The 26,614-nt window shown below is 43.0% G+C and overlaps 1 protein-coding gene across 1 annotated transcript in view; it reads left to right on the top strand.

Annotated features, from left to right (window-relative positions):
- The window catches only part of LOC130273881 (cytidine monophosphate-N-acetylneuraminic acid hydroxylase-like), a 190,304-nt gene that overhangs the window by 143,075 nt on the left and 20,615 nt on the right, over positions 1-26,614 (top strand). The window contains exons 10-11 of the mRNA XM_056521325.1: positions 224-398; positions 1,316-1,432. Of these exons, the coding sequence (XP_056377300.1) occupies positions 224-398; positions 1,316-1,432 (292 nt within the window). The remainder of the gene's footprint in view (positions 1-223; positions 399-1,315; positions 1,433-26,614) is intronic.

Raw genomic sequence — 26,614 nt, 5'->3', positions numbered from 1 at the left:
ACCTTTTTGCTTTTTATCTTATTTGTTTTGGTTTGTTTGTATGTATATTACTTGACTTGTTACCAACATCTAATAAAAATTTCACATCAATACCACCTTTGGAAATATATTTAGTGAGAAAAATGGTGACATGTGTAGTACTTATTTCACCCACTGTATGAACATACCCTTATACTGTTAACCTGCATTTAATAATGAACATGACTTTGCTTAATTTTAATAGAGATGGAATTGTTCAACCTCCTCCAGGAACAAAAGTCTTAAAGGATACCTGGGATTTTGATACATACCTAGATGCCATTTCTGTTTCATTTAAAGATGAGATCTTCAGTTACCCGTCCTGGTGTGTAGAGTATTTTACATGGGCTGGATTCAAAGACTACAATCTTATAGTCAGGGTAAGCGTGTAAAATAAAAAATGTGATTTACCTTTAACATGAAGAATTATGAGGTCATATATGCACATAATCTTTACAATTCTTTTTGAAGTTTATCACACAAATGAATAAAAACAATGGGGCAGATTTACTAAAACTGCCTAATTCTTAGCCATTCATTGGCTGAGCTGGTCACCACTGTTGCCAGTAATTGGATGAATGGGCGTTACTTGCACATTAGAGGAAGCAGTGAGCAACGGGACCACACAACGTAGGAATATCAGAGACTTGGGACCAAAATAGGTAAGTTTTAGATTTTTGTTATTTTTGTCAAGCACCCCTACTCTATTTAAAAAAAAAAAAAAGGTCTAACACTGGAATATCTCTTTAACTCCTTAAGAGCACATGACATACCGGTACGTCATGTGTCCGCTCCCGATCTATAACACAGGGCCACCTCTAACAACGGCCGGGACCCGTGGCTAATAGCGCGCGGCATTGATCGCGGTGCCGCGCGCTGTTAACCCTTTAGACGCGGTGTTCAAAGTTGAACGCCACGTCTAAAGTGAAAGTATGCCGGTTAGCTCAGGGAGCTGTTCGGGATAGCTGCGGCAAAATCGCGGCATCCCGAACAGCTTACAGGACAGCTGGAGGATCCCTACCTGCCTCCTCGCTGTCCGATTGCCGAATGACTGCTCAGTGCCTGAGATCCAGGCATGAGCAGTCAAGCGGCAGAATCATCGATCACTGGTGTCACACCTACACAAGTAGGGGTGCATTCATGACTGTTGTGACATGGAGCTTGGTCACATCCAGCTTCTTGTTTCTGCTATGATTTCTTTACTTTCTTGGATATAGACATTATCTGAGAGAATAATTTGTTTGTTATTTCCCTGGATAATATACATTGACATACAGTACACTTCCTTTTAATATAGATAATAGAAACTGATGAAGATTTTAATGACTTACCTGGAGGATATAACTTCTTGGTAGATTTCTCTGACCTGTCTTTCCCTGATGAACGACCCTGCCATGACCATTCATATGAAGAGGTAAGATTAAATTTTTATAGCAATTTTTTTTTTCAGTCAATCTCAACCGGTAGCTTAAAGCATACCTGTCAGATCCCACAAAAAATAAATAAATAAACCTGTTGTATATTACTCAGTACCTGATCATGTACATACATAATTTTTATGTCTCTATCTTTTCACCAAAAAATTGCATATTAACACTGCTCACTGATTATTGGTAACAGTGGAAAATAAAACAAAAAGAGAGACCCACGTCAAGGCGCCTAGTGTCATATCGTTTAGACTCTTGGAAGGTAAAGGTGTTGGGAGGTTAAACCCCTTCAGGACCAAGCCCATTTTGGCCTTAAGGACCAGAGCGTTTTTTGCACATCTGACCACTGTCACTTTAAACATTAATAACTCTGGAATGCTTTTAGTTATCATTCTGATTCTGAGATTGTTTTTTCGTGACATATTCTACTTTAACATGGTGGTAAATTGTTGTGGTAACTTGCATCCTTTCCTTGTGAAAAATCCTAAAATTTGATGAAAAATTTGAAAATTTTGCATTTTTCTAACTTTGAAGCTCTCTGCTTGTAAGGAAAATGTATATTACAAATAAAAAAATTTTTTATTCACATATACAATATGTCTACTTTATGTCTGCATCATAAAAGTGACGAGTTTTTACTTTTGGAAGACACCAGAGGGCTTCAAAGTTCAGCAGCAATTTTCCAATTTTTCACAAAATTTTCAAACTCACTATTTTTCAGGGACCAGTTCAGGTTTGAAGTGGATTTGAAGGGTCTTCTTATTAGAAATACCCCACAAAAGACCCCATTATAAAAACTGCACCCCCCAAAGTATTCAAAATGACATTCAGTCATCATTTTAACCCTTTAGGTGTTTCACAGGAATAGAAGCAAAGTGAAGGAGAAAATTCACAATCTTCATTTTTTACACTCACATGTTCTTGTAGACCCAATTTTTAAATTTTTACAAGGGGTAAAAGGAGAAAATGTATACTTATATTTGTAGCCCAATTTCTCTCGAGTAAGCACATACCTCATATGTCTATGTAAAGTGTTCGGCGGGCGCAGTAGAGGGCTCAGAAGGGAAAGAGCGATAAGGGGATTTTGGAGAGTACGTTTTTCTGAAATGGTTTTTGGGGGCATGTTGCATTTAGGAAGCCCTTATGGTGCCAGAACAGCAAAAAACCCTCACATGGCATACCATTTTGGAAACTAGACCCATTGAGGTACGTAACAAGGAATAAAGTGAGCCTTAATACCCCACAGGTGTTTCACGACTTTTGCATATGTAAAAAAAAAAAAAAAATTTCACTAAAATGTGTGTTTCCCCCCAAATTTCACATTTTTCCAAGGGTCAATAGCAGGAAATACCCCCCAATATTTGTAACCCCTTCTCTTCTGAGTATGGAGGTACCCCATAAGTTGACCTGAAGTGCACTATGGGTGAACTACAATGCTCAGAAGAGAAGGAGTCATATTTGGCTTTTTGAGAGCAAATTTTGCTCGGGGGGCATGTCGCATTTAGGAAGCCCCTATGGTGCCAGAACAGCAAAAAATACCCACATGGCATACCATTTTGGAAACTAGACCCCTTGAGGAATGTAATAAGGAATAAAGTGAGCCTTATTACCCCACAGGTGTTTCATGACTTTTGCATATGTAAAAACAAAAAAAAAAAAATTTCCACTAAAATGTGTTTCCCCCCTAATTTCACCTTTTTGCAAGGGTTAATAGCAGAAAATACCCCCCAAAATTTGTAACCCCATCTCTTCTGAGTATGGAGGTACCCCATAAGTTGACCTGAAGTGCACTATGGGCGAACTACAATGCTCAGAAGAGAAGGAGTCATATTTGGCTTTTTGAGAGCAAATTTTGCTCGGGGGGCATGTCGCATTTAGGAAGCCCCTAAGGTGCCAGAACAGCAAAAAAAAACACACATGGCATACCATTTTGGAAACTAGACCCCTTGAGGAACGTAACAAGGGGTACAGTGAGCATTTGCCCCCCACTGGTGTCTGACAGATCTTTGGAACAGTGGGCTGTACAAGTTTTCATTTTCATGGACCACTGTTCCAAAGATCCGTCAGACACCTGTGAGGTGTAAATTCTCGCTGCACCCCTCATTACATTCCGTGAGGGGTGTCGTTTCCGAAATGGGGTCACATGTGGGGTTTTGTTTTTTTTGCGTTTGTCAAAACCGCTGTAACAATCAGCCACCCCTGTGCAAATCACCTCAAATGTACATGGTGCGCTCTCCCTTCTGGGCCTTGTTGTGCGCCCCCAGAGCACTTTGCGCTCACATATGGGGTATCTCTGTAGTCGGGAGAAATTGCGTTACAAATTTTGGGGGGCTTTTTTCCCTTTTACCTCTTGTGAAAATGTAAAGTATAGGGCAACATCAGCATGTTAGTGTAAAAATTTTTAATTTTTTACACTAACATTCTGGTGTAGACCCCAACATTTCCTTTTCATGAAGGGTTAAAGAAGAAAAATCCCCCCAAACCTTGTAACGCAATTTCTCCCGAGTACGGCGATACCCCATATGTGACCCTAAACTGTTGCCCTGAAATACGACAGGGCTCCAAAGTGAGAGCGCCATGTGCATTTGAGGCCTAAATTAGGGATTTGCATAGGGGTGGACATAGGGGTATTCTACGCCAGTGATTCCCAAACAGGGTGCCTCCAGCTGTTGCAAAACTCCCAGCATGCCTGGACAGTCAACGGCTGTCCGACAATACTGGGAGTTGTTGTTTTTCAACAGCTGGAGGCTCCGCTTTGGAAACAGTGGTGTACCGGACGTTCTTATTGGGGGAGGGGGGATGTGTAGGGGTATGTGTATATGTAGTGTTTTTAACTTTTTATTTTATTTTGTGTTAGTGTAGTGTTTTTAGGGTACAGTCACATGGGCAGGGGATTACAGCGAGTTTCCCAGCGCAAAATTTGCTGCATCTCAAGATGCGAGAAACCCACTGTAAAAGCCTCGCCCATGTGAATGTACCCTGTACATTCACGGGGGTGGCGTGGCGGGGGGGGGGGGGGAAGGGGGGGGCTTGCATCAGCTGTTGCAAAACCACAACTCCCAGCATGCATGGTCTGTTAGTGCATGCTGGGAGTCATAGTTTTGCAACAGCTGGAGCCACACATGTTAGGGAACACTGAGTTAGAAACAGACAATGTTTCCCAACCAGTGTGTCTCCAGTTGTTGCAAAACTACAACTCCCAGCATGCCCAGACAGCTGAAGGGCATGCTGGGAGTTGTAGTTCGGCAACATCTGAAGGGCCAGATGTTGCTGAACTAAAACTCCCAGCATGCCTGGACAGTCAGTGCATACTGGGAGTTGTAGTTTTGCAACAGCTGGAAGAGCACAGATTGGAGACCATTATACAATGGTCTCCAAACTGGGGCCCTCCAGATGTTGCAAAACTACAACTCCCAGCATGCATGGTCTTTTAGTGCATGCTGGGAGTTATAGTTTTGCAACAGCTGGAGGCACACAGGTTAGGAAACACTGAGTTAGAAACAATGTTTCCCAACCAGTGTGTCTCCAGCTGTTGCAAAACTACAACTCCCAGCATGCCCAGACAGCTGAAGGGCATGCTGGGAGTTGTAGTTCGGCAACATCTGAAGGGCCAGATGTTGCTGAACTAAAACTCCCAGCATGCCTGGACAGTCAGTGCATGCTGGGAGTTGTAGTTTTGCAACAGCTGGAAGAGCACAGATTGGAGACCATTATACAATGGTCTCCAAACTGGGGCCCTCCAGATGTTGCAAAACTACAACTCCCAGCATGCCCAGACAGCCAAAGGCTGTCTAGGCATGCTGGGAGTTGTAGTTTTCAGACTCCTAGAAGCAGCAGTGAAGATCTTCACTGCTGCCTCTGAGGACCACATACTTACCCGTCGCTGCTCGTCCACGTGGCCGGTCCCGCGCTGCTCCTCGGTCCCGCCGCTGGATCAGGTAAGTCCACCGGTCCCCACGTGTTCCCCCCCGAATGCCGCAGGTCCCCGCGAGCCCCTGCAGCCTTCGTCCCCGGTTCTGCCCGACTTCCAGGGGCAGGCAGTGCGGGGGATCTGAACTTTCACCCCAGATCACTGTGATTGGTCCACAGGGACCAATCACAGTGATCGCTGACCAGGACCATCAATTGATGGTCCTGGGGGTGAAGCAGAAGTTGTCCCCTGCTGGAAACAGCGGGACTTCTGCCAGTTAACCCGTGCGATGCTGCGCATCGCCGGGTTAACTGAGTGTCATTTATAAACGCCGGGATGCGCGAACGCACTGCACAACCCGGCGTTTATATATGACATTCTGCGGGAAGGGGTTAAAGCTCCCCTAGGTACTGGCTGCTCACCTGCAGCAAGTGAAAAACTTGCATATCAACCCAAATAGTGTATACAAATGGTGGTACAGCTGCTGTGCCCGGGGTCGCAGGAAGAGGAGAACCAGTCCTGATAAATGCAAAGTGGTATAGAAGACAGAAAGAAGACCCTTGGAGTGGCGCTGCGAGCATCCAGAAGATGAATAAAAAATCGAACCAGAGTTGCAGGTAATGCAAAAACACTGGAGGATTTTATTGGAGATATAACAATAAAACAGATGATGCTATTTGGGGGTGCCACCCCCTTCTTCAGATCAGTATGAAAACATAGTGTACAAACAAGGTATATATAGGAACAAATGAGCAAGCGATCATTGAGGTTGGATGGACACCTGACAGTGACATCACATCCTGCCACCTGACAATTACATCACAACCTGTCACCTGACAATTACATCACATCCTGTCTCCTGACAATGACATCACCTCCTATCACCTGACAATGACATCACGTCCTAACAATGACATCACATCCTGTAAACAGTACATAATACTAAAAATCACAAAATCATATCAAAATTTAGTTGAAGTATAAAGGGATACAATAGCTTTCATACACACTTATAATGCCAGTGTATAGGATTAAAATATCATAGTGTACATGTGACAGGTTGAACATAAAAATGTAAACAAGGCGCCATATATAAGAGCTGTTTATACAATCTAATTGATGTATATAAGAGCTATATCATAAAAAAAGATCATATTCATATATATATATATATATATATATAAAGCTTTATGTTGGGTATATCTAAGAAGTGTGTATGTATATATATTGTTTTGAAGTGTACAGGAAAATGGTGGATGGAGTGTATATTACACCTGGTTTCCTCAGACAGGCACGATAAAGGAAGTCCAGAAGGTTATATGTTGCTTTAGCAGAGCATAGTCTGCTACGGCTCTTTTGTTTAAGTTACATGGGTTGGATTTCCTGGACTGGAGGACAGGTTGGATGTGGGAGTGCTCCTGTCCACACCCCTAATCCACTACAGGTTTCCCTAATCCAAGGTGTTCTCAGGTGAGGCTTCCTGTGCTGATTGCTAGGGAGGAAGCCCTATAGTAAAGGGCTGTTCGGGTTTGAGTGCTGGAGAGACTGAGATGAGAAGCAGCCACAGCAAGAACTGCAGCTCCAACCTACCAGGTCTGAACCTCCCTCTATGGACATTTTGTGAGTTTGCTCGGGCCAGACATTAGGCCAACAGTAGGATAGTGAGGTATCCTAATGTTTAGTTAGAGCAGGACAGGCTTAGGTCTTGAAAATAATTTAAATAAACATCCTCTTGGATGTTTGAAACCTGCTGCCTGTATGAATACTGTCATTGCCTACCCCACCATGTGAGCTGTTCCCTACAATTGGTGGAGGATGTAGGCAACCTGTTGCTAGGGGCAAGGGCATGACAAAATTGAATTTTGTGGACATTTAAAGGGCCAGAAGCATATGTCATGGGTGAAAGCTGTTGCTGCATTGCAAGGCCCATCCAGCACAATGGAAGAGGTTAAAAAGCAGCTTATACATGCTAACCTGAGACATGAGCAGTCCATGGCACAACAGCAGGAAATAAATCGCTTGTTAATGGAGCAGACTGCTGCACTCAGAGAGACTGTTCTGGCTAAGACCTCACACGTGGCGAGAAGCCCCACTGAAACTGCGAATGTAAGTAGGCCTACCTCACCGTATTTGAGAGAGTGACGGAGAGAAAGAGACTGCCAGTTGCAGAGTGGGCAGAAGTTATTGCACCCTTTTTGACAGGTGAACCGCAAAAAGCCTTCTATGACCTCAGGGAGCAGGATGTCCGGGACTATGTTAAACTAAAAATGGAGATCCTTGCTTCAGGTATTACGTCAGCTGTTCGTGCCAGGAGAGTCCACAGTTGGAGCTATGCCAAGGACAAACCTGCTTGGTCACAGATATATGATCTTATTCATCTAGTACAGAAGTGGCTGGAACCAGAATTCTCTACACCCGCCCAGATTGTGGAAAATATCGTAGTGGACCATTACTTCAGGACCCTACTGGCAGAGCTACAATTGTGGGTATCTGTGGGTAAGAGAGTTCCAGCTGGAGGTGTGTGGAAAAATGTCAAAGGGAGCAGGACTCTAGAGTTTGGGTGAAGGCAAAAGACTGATCCTGAACCCCAGGGGCTTCCCAGTCCTACAAAGGACTCCATACTAAAGAGGCCAGGGACCCCCCCAGTGTTGGAGGTGTCATAAGTGGGGACACATAGCTGCCTATTGACCTCTTTCCCCAGAGCCCATGGTGTGTGACGCTAGCCCGCGACAGTCGCTATTTGCAGAACCTGCTTGTGCAGCCGTTCCAGGGTCAGAAACTGAGCCACATGTATGTATGGTAAAGATAAATGACTGCTCCGTGAAGGCCCTTTTGGACCCGGGTAGCCTGGTATCTTTGGTTCGGGCCAGCCTTGTGGCTAGGGACTATGTGTAGAACAAACACATAAGAGTGCTATGCATCCACAGAGATATTGTAGCCTACCCTGTGGCCCCTGTTAAGTTGGTGACTCCATCTGAAACTGTGACCTACGAAGTCGGGGTCGTAAAGCGATCTATGTATGATGTTATATTAGGCCGTGATTTCTGATTGTTCCCATTCTGGAGTTGTGGAAAAGGGGTGGTACTTCTACAGCTGGGGAAGAGACTCTGGCAAAATCTGTACCTCTCCCTGTTGTGGGTCCACCTGAAATGTGTAGTGACGACCTTTTCCTTTGCAGGTGTTAGCTGGGGAATAGGAAGAAACTTCCCTACCTGGCCAACAGGTCTTAGATCTAGAAGTGTCTCGGGGTAACTTTGGGACCAAGCAATTGGGAGACCCCAATCTGGGAACTGCACGGACAAATGTCACAGTAGTAAATGGTGTACCATAGGAACCAGAAGCTGATCAGAAATGTCCCCATTTTGCTATGAATGGGGATCTCGTGTATCGGATCACCAAAGTTAACAATGAAATTGTGGAACAGCTTCTGTGCCTAAAGCATACCGCCGCATGGTGCTGGACATAGCTCAAAACCATGTGTTTGGGGGGCATTTTGGGACCAACAAAACACAAGAGAGGGTCCTACAAAGTTTTTTTTTGCCTGGGGTGTATGAAGAAGTGAAAAGGTACTGTGAGTCATGCCCCACATGCAAATTAAGTGCCTCAACACCACACTTCCGTAGCCCCTTGGTGCCTCTTTCCATTATTGAAGTACCCTTTGAATTGCCATGGATCTGGGGGCCCCTTGTCAAATCTGGTAGGGAACACCAATACATATTGGTGATATTGGATTATGCTACCCGGTTCCCGGAGGCGGTACCCTTAAGAAACATGGCCTCCAAAAGTATCGCTAGGGAATTGTTTTACATGTTCTCTAAAGAAATCCTTACTGACCAGGGTAAGTTCTTTATGTCAAAGGTCATGAAAGAACTATGCAAGTTATTTAAAATCACTCACATCCGTACCTCAGTGTACCATTCTCAAACGGACGAGTTAGTAGAGAGGTTTAACAAAACCCTAAAACATATGCTAAAAAAGGTAGTAGAAAGGGATGGCCGGGACTGGGACTGTCTATTACTCTACCTCATGTTCTCTATCAGGGAGGCGCCCCAGGCGTCTACAGGGTTTTTTCCTTTGAGTTAGTCTATGGCTGGCATCCAGGTAGTTTATTAGATGTTGCCAAAGAAACCTGGGAGACCAATGCCACCCCATATAAAAGTATTTTTGAACATGTGGCCCAAATGCAATAACGGATAGCGGCAGTGATGCCTATAGTCAAAGAGCATCTGCAGAGAGCTCAAGAGGCCCAGAGCAAAATTTATAACAGATCTGCCAGGGTGAGGGCCTTCAATTCTGGGGACAGGGTCCTGGTTTTAGTGTCCACCTTTGAAAGTAAGTTTCTAGCAAAGTGGCAGGGTCCCTATGAGATTGTAGAAAAGATGAGTGAGGGGAATTACAAGGCCCATCAACCAGGCAGGAAAAAGCCCTTCCAGGTGTACCACATAAAACTGATCAAGCAATGGAAAGATCGCAAGGCTTTGGTGGCCTCCCAGGTTGAGGTTAAAGATGCAGTGCAACCAGTTCCCCCGGTAACAATAGGTAAGACATTGTCAGTGCACCAGAAGCAGGAGGCGAGGGAATTCCTGCAGAAAAACAGATGCAAGTTTTCTGACCTACCGGGCCATACTCACCTAATAAAACACCATTTTAAAACTGAGCCTTAAAGTAAAATAAACCTAAAGCCATACAGGATTCCAGAAGCACGTAGGGAGGCAGTGTCCTCTGAGGTCAAGCACATGCTTGAATTAGGTGTCATTGAGAAGTCTACTAGTGAATGGTCAAGTCCTATTGTGCTAATCCCAAAGCCCAATGGGACGTGGAGATTCTGTAATAACTCCAGAAAATTAAATGAGGTCTCAAAATTCGATGCATACCCCATGCCCCGGGTAGATTCACTTATTGAGAGGCTTGGGAGGGCAAGGTACATCACAACACTTGACCTTCCAAAGGGTTATTGGCAGATACCATTATCTGACGAGGCTAAAGAGAAGACTGCATTCTCCACTCCAGTTGTGATGCCATTTGGGTTACATGGGGCCCCTGCTACATTTCAGAGGCTGATGGATCTAATCTTGAGACCACATTGTGATTATGCCGCTGCTTACCTGGACGATGTGGTCATTTTTTCATCTGACTGGAAAAGTCACCTCTGTAAGTTACAGGCTGTGTTTGACGCATTCAGTGATGCAGGTTTAACCATAAACCCTGAGAAATGTGCAGTGGGTCTAGAGGAAGAAAAATACCTTGGTTATATTAGTGGTAGAGGGCTGGTTAAGCCCCAGATCAATAAGATTGAGGCGATACAGAACTGGTCCAAGTCATTAACGAAGAAACAGGTGAAGGCCTTCCTTGGCATAACCGGGTACTACCGTGGGTTGGTGCCCAACTTTTCCTCAATTGCTACACCATTGACAGACTTTACAAAGGGTGGTAAGGCAGTAATGGTGAAGTGGACCCCAGAGGCAGAAAAGGCTTTTCAGAGCCTAAAATCTGCCTTGTGTGAACAGCCAGTGCTTGTTTCCCCAGATTTCAGCAAACAGTTTCTGGTCCAGACGGATGCGTCTGATACAGGTTTGGGAGCAGTCCTGTCACAAGTGGTAAATGGGGAAGAACACCCAGTAATGTACCTGAGTAGGAAACTGACCCCAGCAGAGAAAAATTATGCCATAATGGAAAGAGAGTGTCTTGCCATCAAGTGGGCATTGGCGTCCCTGAAATATTATCTGCTGTGTAGAGAATTTGTGTTGGTGACAGACCATGATCCTCTGGCCTGGATGAAACAAAATAAAGAGAGAAATGCAAGAGTGGCCAGATGGTTTCTCTCCTTACAAAATTCAGTTTTAAAGTGGAACATAGACCAGGGAAATTACAAGGGAATGCGGATGCATTGTCCAGGGTGTATTGTATAGTCACTAAAAATCCCCAGACCTCTGTTGTGAAGAAGAGAGGGGGGATATGTGGTAAAGTGTACAGGAAAGTGGTGGATGGGGTGTATATTTCGCCTGGTTTCCTCAGCCAGGCACGATAAAGGAAATCCAGAAGTTTATATGCTGCTTTAGCAGAGCATAGTCTGCTAGGGCTCTATTGTTTGTTACATGGGCTGGATTTCCTGGACTGGAGGACAGGTTGGAAGTGGGAGTCCTCCTGTCCACACTCCTAGTTCACTACGGGTTTCCCTAATCAAAGGTGTTCTCAGGTGAGGCTTCCTGTGCTGATTGCTAGGGAGGAAGCCCTATAGTAAAAGGCTGTTCGGGTTTGAGTGCTGGAGAGACTTTGATGAGAAGCAGCCACAGCCAGAACTGCAGCTCCAAACTACCAGGTCTGAACCTTCCTCTACGGACATTTTGTGAGTTTGCTTGGGGCCAGACTTTAGGCCCACAGTAGGATAGTGAGGTATCCTGATGTTTAGTTAGAGCAGGACAGGCTTAGGTTTTGTTGTTTTGTTTGCACTGTGCTTTGTGTTTAAAATCATTTAAATAAACATCTTCTTGGACGTTTGAAACCTGCTGCCCATGTGAATACTGCCATTGCCATATGAGCTGTTTCCTATAATAGATATATATAAATTAGAATAATATTAAAAAAAAACATATGTACAACAAAGTATACATGTGGGCATCCATGTATTAAAACAACTGGGGCAAACCGAACCAACAGCTAAATACACCATATGGTATAAAAAGAACAGTTGACCCATAGTGGAAGCTAAATTGCACCTGGTTTTACAGATTACACTCGATCATGTCGTTAAGACCTCGATGTGACAGAGTTTGGAGAGTGTGTATCCAAAAAGAGTGTGTATCCAGAAAGAAAGTGGATTTGGGACATAAACCAGTGGAGATGGGGGGAGGTTGTAGTGTAGAAGGTGCAGGGTCAGAGACATCATTAGACCATTGCTCTCCTTTAAGGGGAAAAAAATCTATTAAGGATAACAATGGTCATACATCTAATGATGTCTCTGACCCTGCACCATCTACACTACAACCTCCCCCATTTCCACTGATTTATGTCCCAAATCCACTTTCTTCCTGCTACATGCTAAGGGTAACTTCATAGACATGTTGTCTGCCTTACTGCAGTCAGATTTTGATTCTTTAACTGAGAATGGCAACCCAAAAAGATATTCATCCAATTTATGCTCTGCGGAAAGGATGACTCTTAAATCATCTAATAATAATTCCATTATAATTTGTTCTGCAGAACGAGGGGGGTGGGTGAGGGACTGAGGGGGGGGTGAGGGACTGAGGGGGGGGGTGAGGGACTGAGGGGGGGGGGGGGGGTGAGGGATTGAGGGGGGGTGAGGGATTGTGGTACTAGATAAAACTGATTATGTCACAGGAGCTCTAAGACTTCTCTCTGATGCCACCTATTACAAACCCATCCCATTTAATCCCACTAAACAGTTCCAAGATTTACTTTTTCACCTCATTAATAATGCTTTTCCCAGGGGATTCTTTCTAAAGCAGAGAAAGATTACATCCTAGTTACAGAACCAGCGCTTCCAATGTTCTACTATCTCCCTAAAGTTCACAAAAATTCAACCAATCTCCCTGGCCGCCCCATCATCTCGGGCATCAATTCACTTTCATCCAATCCGTCCCACTATCTAGACTTACTGTCACAAAAACATGTCATTAACTTAAAATCATATCTGAAAGACACAACTGAGTTTATAAAATCAATACTGGATATTCAATGGTCACAGGAATATAAATGAATCACCGTGGACATATCATCATTATACAGTCATTGACCATGAATTAGGTATACAAGCCGTGTCGCACTATATACAATCTCTCTAGATGCATCAGGCCCAGAAGAATTTTATTTTACAAGGTCTCAGATTTTTTCTATCATGTAATTATTTAGAATTTAGGGACAGATATACATGCAACACACAGATATCGCTATGGGGTTCAAGGTGGCCCCTAGCTTTGCCAATTTATACATTGGGCTATTTGAGGAACAGCATGTGTACTCTCATTGTCTTTTTGTTAAAGGGTACCTCTCATCAAAAAAACTTTTGATATATTATAGATTAATGTATGCAGAATAACTTTACAATTGCATGTTATTAAAAAATATGCTTCTTTCTATTTAATTTTCCACTTTGAAGAAATGACCACTAGGGGTCTCCCTACCAGTCCTGGCAGCAAGCATTTCAGACTCATGCTGGAGTCCTAAACCCTACGAGCTGCCAGTCTGCTTTGTTCACAAAGGAGAACACTCAGAACTGCCAGCCTGCTTTGTTCACAGCCTGTTTGGCTGTGAACAAAGCAGGCTGGCAGCTCTGAGTGTTTAGGACTCCAGCATGAGTCAGAAATGCTTGCTGACAGGACTGATCGGGAAAAATACAATAGAAAGAAGCATATTTTTCATTAACATGCTATTGGAAAGTTATTCAACATTCATTAATCTTAAATATATCAAAAGTTTATTTGATGAGAGGTACCCTTTAATTGTATCTACTATCGTCGTTACATAGACAACATTTTTTTTTCATTTGGAATGGTGACACTAACAGTCTGGATGAGTTCCTCACTCATCTGAACAATAATAATTGGTCTTTACAATTTATGCACAATGTTTTTACAGATCATGCTGAGTTTTTGGATATTATAGTTTCTCACAACCAGGGCAATTCTCTTCATTCCAAAACTTATTTCAAACCTGTTGATAGTAACAGATATCTTGACGTTGGTAGTGCCCATTTCAAAAAATGGCTTTGTAATGTGCCGTATAGGCAATTCAAAAGAATTAGGAGGAATTGTACAAAGGAGGGTGATTTTATAGCTCAGAGCCAAGTACACAAAGCCCGTTTTAAAGCTAATCCTCCTTCAAATGAGCCCTAGCACTTACCCAAAATGATTGTCTTCTCCCCAAATCCAACAGTAGTGAACCCTCACAAGACCGATCTTGTAATTTCATTATAACTTTTAGTAGGGAACACGGAGAAATCAGGAACATTCTCAATAGACATTGGGACATTTTGATGAAAGATCCTCATCTTTGTCCTATTTTCTTCCCAAACTGACTATTACAGTACTTTCCATAGAGGACGCAGCTTGCGGAATATTGTAGCCCCCAGTAAATTTAAATCTAAACCAGTACAGTCATCCGCCACCCACTTTCTTTCTACTACATGTAATTTCAAATGTGGTATTTCGATGTGCAAATGCTGCCCTCATAAATCTAAGGAGTTTACATTGGCAGACACTGGAAAGACTTATCCAATCAGATCCCATCTAAATTGTGGTTCACAGTATGTTGCGTATTTATTACAGTGTCCATGCGGACTCCAATATGTGGAAGGACTATACGTTGTTTCTGTGAGTGTTTGTATAAACATCGCAGTAACACTGTTCATGGGTTTCTCCTGCACAACGTTTCATAGCACCTAATGGAAGTTCATGCTGGGTGTTTGGATTGCATCCATGCTACACTTATTGAAGGTATAGGTAAAGATGTATCCCAGAGGTTCAATACCCTTAGAAGGCGGTAGAACTTCTAGATACACACTCTCCAAACTCTGTCACCTTGAGGTCTTAACGACATTATCGAGTGTAATCTGTAAAACCAGGTGCAACTGTTCTTTTCATTCCATATGGTGTATTTAGCTGGTGGTATGGTTTGCCCAAGTTGTTTCAACATTCACCCCATCCACCACTTTCCCGTACACATTACCACTAAGTATATACATATATATATATATGTGTGTGTGTATATATATATATATATATATATATATAGTCATGGTCATAAATGTTGGCACCCCTTGAAATTTTTCTAGAAAATGAAGTATTTCTCACGGTTGCAGTAACAAATGTTTTGCTGTACACATGTTTATTCCCTTTGTGTGTCTTGGAACTAAACCAAAATAAAGGGAGGAAAAAAAGTAAATTGGACATAATGTCACACCAAACTCCAAAAATGGTCTGGACAAAATTATTGGCACCCTTACAAAATTGTGAAAAAATAAGATTGTTTCAAGCATGTGATGCTCCTTTAACCCCTTAAAGACCAGGCCATTTTACACCTTAGGACCAGAGCGTTTTTTGCACATCTGACCACTGTCACTTTAAACATTAATAACTCTGGAATGCTTTTAGTTATCATTCTGATTCCGAGATTGTTTTTTCGTGACATATTCTACGTTAACATAGTGGTAAAATTTTGTGGTAACTTGCATCCTTTCTTGGTGAAAAATCCAAAAATTTGATGAAAAATTTGAAAATTTTGCATTTTTCTAACTTTGAAGCTTTCTGCTTGTAAGGAAAATGGATATTCAAAATATTTTTTTTAATTCACATTTCCAATATGTCTACATTAAGTTTGCATCATAAAATTGACGTATTTTTACTTTTGGAAGACACCAGAGGGCTTCAAAGTTCAGCAGCAATTTTCCAATTTTTCACAAAATTTTAAACCTCGCTTTTTTTCAGGGACCAGTTCAGGTTTGAAGTGGATTTGAAGGGTATTCATATTAGAAATACCCCACAAATGACCCCATTATAAAAACTACACCCCCAAAGTATTCAAAATGACAATCAGTAAGTGTTTTAACCCTTTAGGTGTTTCACAGGAATAGCAGCAAAGTGAAGGAGAAAATTCACAATCTTCATTTTTTACACTTGCATGTTCTTGTAAACCCAATTTTTGAATTTCTACAACTGGTAAAAAGAGAAAATGTATACTTATATTTGTAGCCCAATTTCTCTCGAGTAAGGACATACCTCATATGTCTATGTAAATTGTTCGGCGGGCGCAGTAGAGGGCTCAGAAGCGAAGGAGTGACAAGGGGATTTTGGAGAGTACGTTTTTCAGAAATGGTTTTTTTGGGGCATATTGCATTTAGGAAGCCCCTATGGTGCCAGAACAGCAAAAAAAAAAAACCACATGGCATACCATTTTGGAAACTAGACCCCTTGGGGAATAAAGTGAGCCTTAATACCCCACAGGTGTTTCACGACTTTTGCATATGTAAAAAAATATTTTTTTTTCCACTAAAATGTGTGTTTCCCCCCAAATTTCACATTTTTGAAAGGGTTAATAGCAGAAAATACCCCCAAAAATGTGTAACCCCATCTCTTCTGAGTATGGAGGTACCCCATGAGTTGGCCTGAAGTGCACTACGGGTGAACTACAATGCTCAGAAGAGAAGGAGTGATATTTAGCTTTTTGAGAGCAAATTTTGCTCGGGGGGCATGTCGCATTTAGGAAGCCCCTATGGTGCCAGAACAGCAAAAAAAAAAAACATGGCATACCATTTTAGAAACTAGACCCCTTGAGGAACGTAACAAGGAATAAAGTGAGCCTTAATACCCCACAAGGGTTTCACGACTTTTGCATATGTAAAAAAATATATATATTTTTTTCACTAAAATGTGTGTTTCCCCCCAAATTTCACATTTTTGCAAGGGTTAATAGCAGAAAAAAACTACAATTGTAACCCCATCTCTTCTGAGTATGGAGGTACCCCATAAGTTGACCTGAAGTGCACTATGAGCGAACTACAATGCTCAGAAGAGGAGGAGCACCATTGAGCTTTTGGAAAGAGAATTCGTTTGGAATGGTAGTCAGGGGCCATGTGCATTTACAAAGCCCCCCGTGGTGTCAGAACAGTGGACCCTCCCACATGTTACCCTATTTTGGAAACTACACCCCTCACAGAATTTAATAAGTGGTTCAGTGAGCATTTACACCCCACTGGGGTTTGACAGATCTTTGGAACAGTGGGCTGTGCAAATGGAAAATTAAATTTTTCATTTTCACGGATCACTGTTCCAGAAATCTGTCAGACACCTGTGGGGCGTAAATGCTCACTGTACCCCTTATTACATTACATGAGGGGTATAGTTTCCAAAATGGGGTTACATATGGGGGGGTCCATTGTTCTGGTACCATGGGGGCTTTGTAAACACAAGTGGCCTTCAATTCCGGACAAATTTTCTCTTCAAAATCCCAATGGTGCTCCTTCTCTTCTGAGCATTGTAGTGCACCCATAGAGCACTTTACATCCACATATGGGGTATGTTCTTACTCAGAAGAAATTGGGTTCCAAATTTTGGGGGGCTTTTTTTTATTTTCCCTTGTGAAAATGAAAAATTTTGGTTGACACCAGCATTTTAGTGAATTTTTTTTTTTTTTTCATTTTCCCATCCAACTTTAATGAAAATTTGTCAAACACCTGTGGGGTGTTCAGGCTCACTATACCCCTTGTTAGGTTCCGTGAGGGGTTTCGTTTCTAAAATGGGGTCACACGTGGGTATTTATTTTTTTGGGTTTATGTCAGAACCGCTGTAAAATCAGCCACCCCTGTGCAAATCACCAATTTAGGCCTCAAATGTACATGGTGCGCTCTCACTCCTGAGCCTTGTTGTGCGTCCGCAGAGCATTTTACGCCCACATATGGGGTATTTCCGTACTCAGGAGAAATTGTGTTACAAATTTTGGGGGTCTTTTTTTCCTTTTACCTCCCGTGAAAATAAAAAGTAAAGGACAACACCAGCATGTTAGTGTAAAAAAATTTTTTTTTTACATTAACAGGCTGGTGTAGACCCCAATTTTTCTTTTTCATAAGGGGTAAAAGGAAAAAAAGCCCCCAAAATTAGTAGTGCAATTTTTCCCGAGTACGAAGATACCCCATATGTGGCACTAAACTGTTTCCTTGAAATACGACAGGGCTCTGAAGTGAGAGAGCGCCATGCGCATTTGAGGACTAAATTAGGGATTGCACAGGGGTGGACATAGGGGTGTTCTACGCCAGTGATTCCCAAACAGGGTGCCTCCAGCTGTTGCTAAACTCCCAGCATGCCTGGACAGTCAGTGGCAGTCCGGAAATGCTGTGAGTTGTTGTTTTGCAACAGCTGGAGGCTCTGTTTTGGAAACACTGCCGTACAATACGTTTGCTATTTTTATTGGGGGGACAGTGTAAGGGGGTGTAAATGTAGTGTTTTACCCTTCATTATGTGTAAGTGTAGTGTTTTTAGGGTACATTCACACTGGCGGAGGTTTACAGTGAATTTACCGCCAGGAGTTTGCACTGCGGCGAAAAATTTGCCGCAGCTCATACTTGAAGCAGAAAACTTACTGTAAACCCGCCAGTATGAATGTACCCTGTATGTTCACATAGGGGGGCAAACCTCCAGCTGTTTCAAAACTACAACTCCCAGCATGTACTGACAGACCATGCATGCTGGGAGTTGTAGCTTTGCAACAGCTGGAGGCACACTGGTTGGAAAACCTTCAGTTAGGTTCTGTTACCTAACTCAGTATTTTCCAACCAGTGTGCCTCCAGCTGTTGCAAAACTTCAACTCCCAGCATGTACTGATCGCCGAAAGGCATGCTGGGAGATGTAGTTATGCAACAGCTGGAGGGATCGCAACTACAACTCCCAGCATACAGAGACAGCTGTTTGCTGTTTAGGCATGCTGGGAGTTGCAGTTTTGCAACATCTGGAGAGCTATAGTTTAGAGACCACTGCACAGTGGTCTCCAAACTGTGGACCTTCAGATGTTGCAAAACTACAACTCCCAGCATGCCCAGACAGCAAACTGCTGTGTGGGCATGCTGGGAGTTGTAGTTTTGCAAGATCTGGAGGTGCACAGTATAGAGATCACTTTGCAGTGGTCTCAAACTGTAGACCTCCAGCTGTTGCAAAACTGCAACTCCCAGCAAGCCTAAACAGCTCTCTGGGCATGCTGGGAGTTGTAGTTTTGCAACAGCTGGAGGGTTACAGTTTAGAGACCACAATAGTGGTCTCAGACTGTAGCCCTCCAGATGTTGCTAAGTAACTCACCGGCTTCCGTCGGATCCAGGAAGCTGCGTCGCCGTCCTCTTCTTCCGCCAATCGTCGCCCGCTGCCGCCGCTGATCGTCACCCGCTGCCATCGCCGATGGGTAAGTGGATCTTCGGCGCCAGTCCCTGTCGGTTTCCCCGTCCTGCCCCACCTATTGTGGGTGGGCAGAAAGGGAAAACCGAAAGTAAACCCCTCCGCCCCCGATCTGCTATTGGTGGTCACGTCTAGACCACCAATAGCAGAGATAGGAGGGGTGGCACCTCTGCCACCTCACTCCTATCACTACAGGGGGATCGTGGGTGTCTAGGACATCCGCGATCCCCCTTCTATTCCGGGTCACCAAAGACTCGTAATGACCCGGAATCAGCGCAAATCGCAAGTGTGAATTTACTTGCGATTTGCGCTGAACGCCGACATGGGGGGGTCTAATGACCCCCCTGGGCATTTGTGCGGGGTGCCTGCTGATAGATATCAGCAGTCACCCCGGCCCGGTCCCCGCTCGGCGTGCGTCGGGGACTGAAATTCCCACGGGCGTACAGGTACGCCCTTGGTCCTTAAGTACCAGGGAGCAAAGGCTTACCTGTACGCCCTTGGTACTTAAGGGGTTATACTCACCAGGGTCAAGTTAAAGGTGTGGGCAAAATAAAAATCACACCTGAAAGCAGATAAAAAGGAGGGAAGTTCACTTAGTCTTTACATTTTGTGTCTGTGTGTGCCACACTACGCATGGACAACAGAAAAGGGAGAAGAGAACTGTCTGAGGACTTGAGAACCAAAATTGTGGAAAAATATCAACAATCTCAAGGTTACAAGTCCATCTCTAGAGATCTGTATTTGCGTTTGTACACAGTGCACAACATTATCAAGAAGTTTTCAACCCATGGTACTGTAGCGAATCTCCCTGGGCGTGGACTAAGGAGAAAAATTGATGAAAGGTGTCAACGCAGGATAGTCTGGATGGTGGATAAGCAGCCCCAAACAAGTTCCAAAGATTTTCAGGCTGTCTTTCAGGCTCAGGGAGCATCAGTGTAAGCGCAAACTATCTGTCGATATTTAAATGAAATGAAATGCTATGGCAGGAGACCCAGGAGGACCCCACTGCTGACACAGTCACATAAAAAAACAAGACTACATTTTGCCAAAATGAACTTGAGTAAGCCAAAATCCTTCTGGGAAAACATCTTGTGGACAGATGAGACCAAGATAGAGCTTTTTGGTAAAGCACATCATTCTACTCTTTACCGAAGACGGAATGAGGTCTACAAAGAAAAGAACACAATACCTACAGTGAAATATGGTGGAGGTTCAATAATGTTTTGGGTTGTTTTGCTGCCTCTGGCACTGGGTGCCTTGAATGTGTGCAGGGCATCATGAAATATGAGGATTACCAATGGATTTCGGGTCGCACTATACAGCCCAGTGTCAGAAAGCTGGGTTTGCGTCAAAGATCTTGGGTCTTCCAGCAGGACAATGACCCCAAACATACATCAAAAAGCACCCAGAAATGGATGGCAACAAAGCCCTGGAGAGTTCTGAAGTGGCCAGCAATGAGTCCAGATCTAAATTTCATTGAACACCTGTGGAGAGATCTGTAAATTGCTGTTGGGAAAAGGCGCCTTCCATTAAGAGAGACCTGGAGCAGTTTGCAAAGGAAGAGTGGTCCAACATTTCGGCTGAGAGGTGTAAGAAGCTTATTGATGGTTATAGGAAGTGACTGATTTCAGTTATTTCTTCTAAAGGGTGTGCAACCAAATATTAACCCCTTAAGGACTCAGCCCATTTTGGCCTTAAGGACTCAGACAATTTAATTTTTACGTTTTCATTTTTTCCTCCTCGCCTTCTAAAAATCATAACTCTTTTATATTTTCATCCACAGACTAGTATGAGGGCTTGTTTTTTGCGCGACCAGTTGTCCTTTGTAATGACATCACTCATTATATCATAAAATGTATGGCGCAACCAAAAAACACTATTTTTGTGGGGAAATTAAAACGAAAAACGCAATTTTGCTAATTTTGGAAGGTTTCGTTTTCACGCCGTACAATTTATGGTAAAAATGACGTGTGTTCTTTATTCTGAGGGTCAATACGATTAAAATGATACCCATTATTATATACTTTTATATTATTGTTGCGCTTAAAAAAAATCACAAACTTTTTAACCAAATTAGTACGTTTATAATCCCTTTATTTTGATGACCTATAACTTTTTTATTTTTCCGTATAAGCGGCGGTATGGGGGCTCATTTTTTGCGCCATGATCTGTACTTTTTTTTGATACCACATTTGCATATAAAAAACTTTTAATACATTTTTTATAATTTTTTTTTAAATAAAATGTATTAAAAAAGTAGGAATTTTGGACTTTTAAAATTTTTTTTCGTTCACGCCGTTCACCGTACGGGATCATTAACATTTTATTTTAATAGTTCGGACATTTACGCACGCAGCGATACCAAATATGTCTATAAAAAATGTTTTTTACGCTTTTTGGGGGTAAAATAGGAAAAAACGGACGTTTTACTTTTTTATTGGGGGAGGGGATTTTTCACTTTTTTTTTACTTTTACTTTTACATTTTTTTACATTTTTTTTTACACTTGAATAGTCCCCATAGGGGACTATTCATAGCAATACCATGATTGCTAATACTGATCTGTTCTATGTATAGGACATAGAACAGATCAGTATTATCGGTCATCTCCTGCTCTGGTCTGCTCGATCACAGACCAGAGCAGGAGACGCCGGGAGCCGCACGGAGGAAGGTGAGGGGACCTCCGTGCGGCGTTATGAATGATCGGATCCCCGCAGCAGCGCTGCGGGCGATCCGATCGTTCATTTTAATCGCGAACTGCCGCAGATGCCGGGATCTGTATTGACCCGGCACCTGAGGGGTTAATGGCGGACGCCCGCGAGATCGCGGGCGTCGGCCATTGCCGGCGGGTCCCTGGCTGCGATCAGCAGCCGGGATCAGCCGCGCATGACACGGGCATCGCTCCGATGCCCGCGGTTATGCTTAGGACGTAAATGTACGTCCTGGTGCGTTAAGTACCACCTCACCAGGACGTACATTTACGTCCTGCGTCCTTAAGGGGTTAAGTTAAGTGTGCCAATAATTTTGTTCAACCCATTTTTGGAGTTTGGTGTGACATTATGTCCAATTTGCTTTTTTTCCTCCCTTTTCTGGTTTAGTTCCAATACACACGAAGGAAATAAACATGTATATAGCAAAACATGTGTTACTGCAATCCTTTTCTGTGAGAAATACTTAATTTTATAGAAAAATTTCAGTGGTGCCAACATTTACGGCCTTGATTGTAGATATGTGTGTATATATATATATATACTTCTTAGATATTCCCAACATATAGCTTTTTATATATATATATATATATATATATATCAGATTTTTTTTTTATTATATAGCTCTTATATACATCAATTAGATTGTATAAACAGCTCTTATATATGGCGCCTTGTTTACATTACTACGTTCAACCTGTCACATGTACACTATGATATTTTCACCCTTCTTTGAGTTTTATCTACAGGCATTAGATATTGCATCCCTTTATATTTCAACTAAATTTTTAAATGATTTTGCGATGTTTTAGTATTACGTACTGTTTACAGGATGTGATGTCATTGTCAGGTGATAGGATGAGATGTCATTGTCAGGTGACAGGATGTGACATCATTGTCAGGTGACAGGATGGGATGTCATTGTCAGGTGACAAGATGTGATGTCACTGTCAGGTGTCCATCCCTCCTCAATGAGCTTGTTCATTTGTTCCTATATATACCTTGCTTGTACACTGTGTTTTCATACTGATCTGAAGAAGGGGGTGACACCCCTTAAATGCGTCATTTGTTTTATCTCCAATAAAATCCTCCAGTGTTTTTGCATTACCCACAACTCTGGTTTGATTTTTTATTCATCTTCTGGATACCCGCAGCGCCACTCCAAGGGTCTTCTTTCTGTCTTCTACACCACACTGATTATTGGAGCTTGCCTGTACTCTACCACCAAAGACAATATGGTGAGTGTATAAGTTACATCTTCCTAAATTAGTGCAATGTTTTATTGCTAAAAGTACAGTGTTTTTTATGCATACATTTTATATATTTTTCTTCATTCATGCGTATCATCCTTTGCCAGTCCTGCAATGCTGGGACTTGTAGTTTTGGAATAGTTGGAGGTACAGTGTTTGGATAACTCTTTTTGCAGCAATGTTGGCTTTAGGCTAGGTTCACACAGTTGTTTACTTCCCTCCCGTATTTCTCCCATCCCTGCCTCCTAAACGGACTACTGATGGATGCAAACTGATGCAAACGGACATTCTGTGGCATCCTTTTGCATCAGTTTTTCTTCCGTTTGTATGAAAAGTCAGCCACCTACAGACTCCCGCAGCCAGGACTACTACTACTCCCATCATGGAACAGACTTATTTCCATGATGGGAGTAGTAGTTCCCTGAATGCGGGAGTCTGCAGATGGCTGGGGAGACTACATTAGTGCTTGTACTACTATCCCCATCATGGAACAGAGTCTCTTCCATGATGGAGGTTGTAGTACAGGGGCTGAGGGATTGATCGCACCAGGTCTCACTTCTGAGACTTGATGCGATCAGAAGTTATTAAGCAGGGGAGCGGGCGGCATGGTCCGCAACCCTGCAATGTATTGTGTGTTTTAACTTTCATCTTTAAATCCCCCGCGGGGAGCCTTGAATGGCCGGTACCGAGGAGCCATTCAGGGCTCTCAGCGGGCTTTTTAACATGAACATTGTAAGTGGCCTTGGGGAACTGAGGAGCCATTCAGGGCTCTCAGCGGGGTTTTTAAAATGAACATTGTGAGTGGCCTTGGGAGCAGACATATAGCCTATATATCTAGCCTCCGCAGCGCATTAATAAAGATATGACCCCCGCCAGCGCATATATATATACCCCCCGCCGGCGAATTAATAAAGACATGTACCCCGCCAGCGCATTATATATGTATAACCCCCGCTGGCACATTTGTCATAATATGCCACTGCAGCGCTATATGTGAAAAGTATATCTATCAGCAGCGCATAGTGCCAGCAGCCGGCGACTCGATGTTGCTAATAGATAGTCTTTTCATTCATAGCGCTGCGGAGGCATATCTATATAGATGCGCTGGGGGAGGCAGACATATAGTGTTATCTGCCCCCCCCCCCGGCACATCTATATACATATGCCGCCGCAGCACTATGTATGAACAGTATATCTATCAGCAGCATCGGGCCGCCAGCTGCTGGCACTATGCGCTATCGATAGATATACTTTTCACATATAGCGCTGCGGTGGCATATTGTGGCATATTATGACAAATGCGCCGACGGGGGGTATATATATTTATATAATGTGCTGGCGGGGGTCATATTTTTATTAATGCGCCGGCGGGGGGTATATATATATATATATATATATATATATGCGCTGGCGGGGGGTCATATGTTTATTAATGCGCTGCGGGGGGAGATTTATAGGCTATATGTTTGCCCCCCTCTGCAGCGCTATATATCTTGCCCCCCACAGCGCTTTTAATATACATATGGCCCCCGCTGCCACTGACAATGTTCATTTTAAAAACCCCGCTAACTTTCACTTCTATTGAAAAAGGGGATGTGGCTCCCTGAAACACGTCTAGCCTAAGACTGCATCCACCAACACCCCAATTGTGGACACATTGGAGTACCCGCAATCCAGGAGACATTGCTGTCTCATTTGAGAACTGAAAGCACGCTCCACTAAACACTAAAATCCGCAGTTTCAGGTGCTGCAGAATGGGCAAAACAAAAATTGGAACAGGACATCCTGGAGCATCTCCTTTGCTTATTACAGTGATTGTTATGGTATACCTTGCTTGTTCACTCTGGCACCTTATAATATTGTTATTTTGGTATCTACCTGTACCATGCTCAATATTTATGCTGCACCTTTAACTATGCACTAGCCACCTTACTATAGACATAGTGGTCACTTTACTATAGATCCATTTGAAAACAGGATTAGTTGCATTATTATAACTGTGAGATCATTAATATATTGGATCCACATATCATAGTGATCCATTATATATTCATTTGGGGCTAAGTGCAATATATAATTTTTTACATTTATTCTTGAGGTGTCTTGATTTAGATCATCTGCTTTTGTTACAATTTTTGTGAACTCCTATATTTGCATATTTTAGAGGGTGCGTATTAAGAGTCTGTACTCTACAGACCACCCAGGATGTTCCCCCATCCGCTGTTTTAAATATTGTCTTGTGTGTATTTGTATGTTTTTATCTGGGGAGGACGGGATTATCAATTGTATGTTATACATGAAATTTCTTGTTTAATAAAGTATATTTTGATGAGTACTTTTTTGTTATATTCGTTAATTTTGGCAGGTGTTGTTGTAGGTTTATATATTGAGTGGTGTCTTGCCGATTTGATTGGGGTTACTTTGTTTACCCTCATATATGCATTAGTCCTATGTTGTAGTTAATATTCAAAGAAATAAGTAACCTGGTGAGTGCTCCCTACTTATTTCTTTGCACCTGTACGTGACTGTAAGATCACTTCTGCATTAGTATAGCACAATACTGTACAAGTACAAACATGGCAACCATAAAGGATTTCAAAAGATACCCCGCAATGGCATTGTGGGGGATCGATCAGAGACCTGTCACACCTGGACTCTGGCATCTAAGCACCTTGATGCCACAGTCACTACTGACCATGACATATATAAGAGGTTAAACAACCAAGTATAATGCTGGCAGTTGCTTACCTCTGCCGAGCAGCTCACTCAGTTCCTCCTCCTCGCTGCAGAGAAGGACATCCTCCTCTTACTGTCATAGGTGGTGACAGTTTCTGGCACACACCATAGGGGCCGCACATGTGCACTAGCTGTTTCTTTAAGAGCGATTTTTGATTCCTGTCCTCCTCCAATCCTGTGAATAGAAAGGACCGGCTTCAAAAAGGAAAACCAGCTCACATGGTGCTGACCAACCTTTAATGGATTTTAATGACCAGGATGCAACGCGTTATGCCATGCATGCATGGCTTCTTCAGGCATAACAAGGTAGACACCACAACACACTTATAAAGGTAAGAGTTAACCCCTCATGTCTTCAACTTTCATCAGCCTCCTCCAATCCTGGCCAGGCATTGCCTTCATGTGAGCATTCCTCCCTTCCTGTGGTGCATAAGCAATAGTGTAGTTTGACTACTAGCGAGGTTATCTGCTGCTGTTCTGTTCTACTTTGTTCCTCACCCAAGCCTTGTACCTGACTTTACCTCTGTCTGATCCTGCTAGTGCCGTCCTGATTCTCCAGTGCATGACCCGTACTGTCAACCATGCATCTGCATAGTGAGCTAGCTAAACACCACTTGGCTGCTTCTGAGCTATTTAGCTCTGCTACTAACACCATCTCAGCTCTGCTGCATCAG

This window comes from Hyla sarda, chromosome 5, assembly GCF_029499605.1.
Source record: "Hyla sarda isolate aHylSar1 chromosome 5, aHylSar1.hap1, whole genome shotgun sequence".
NCBI lineage: Eukaryota > Metazoa > Chordata > Amphibia > Anura > Hylidae > Hyla > Hyla sarda.
The sequence above is the reverse complement of the archived record's forward strand: the minus strand, read 5'-3'. Positions and strand labels throughout refer to the sequence as shown.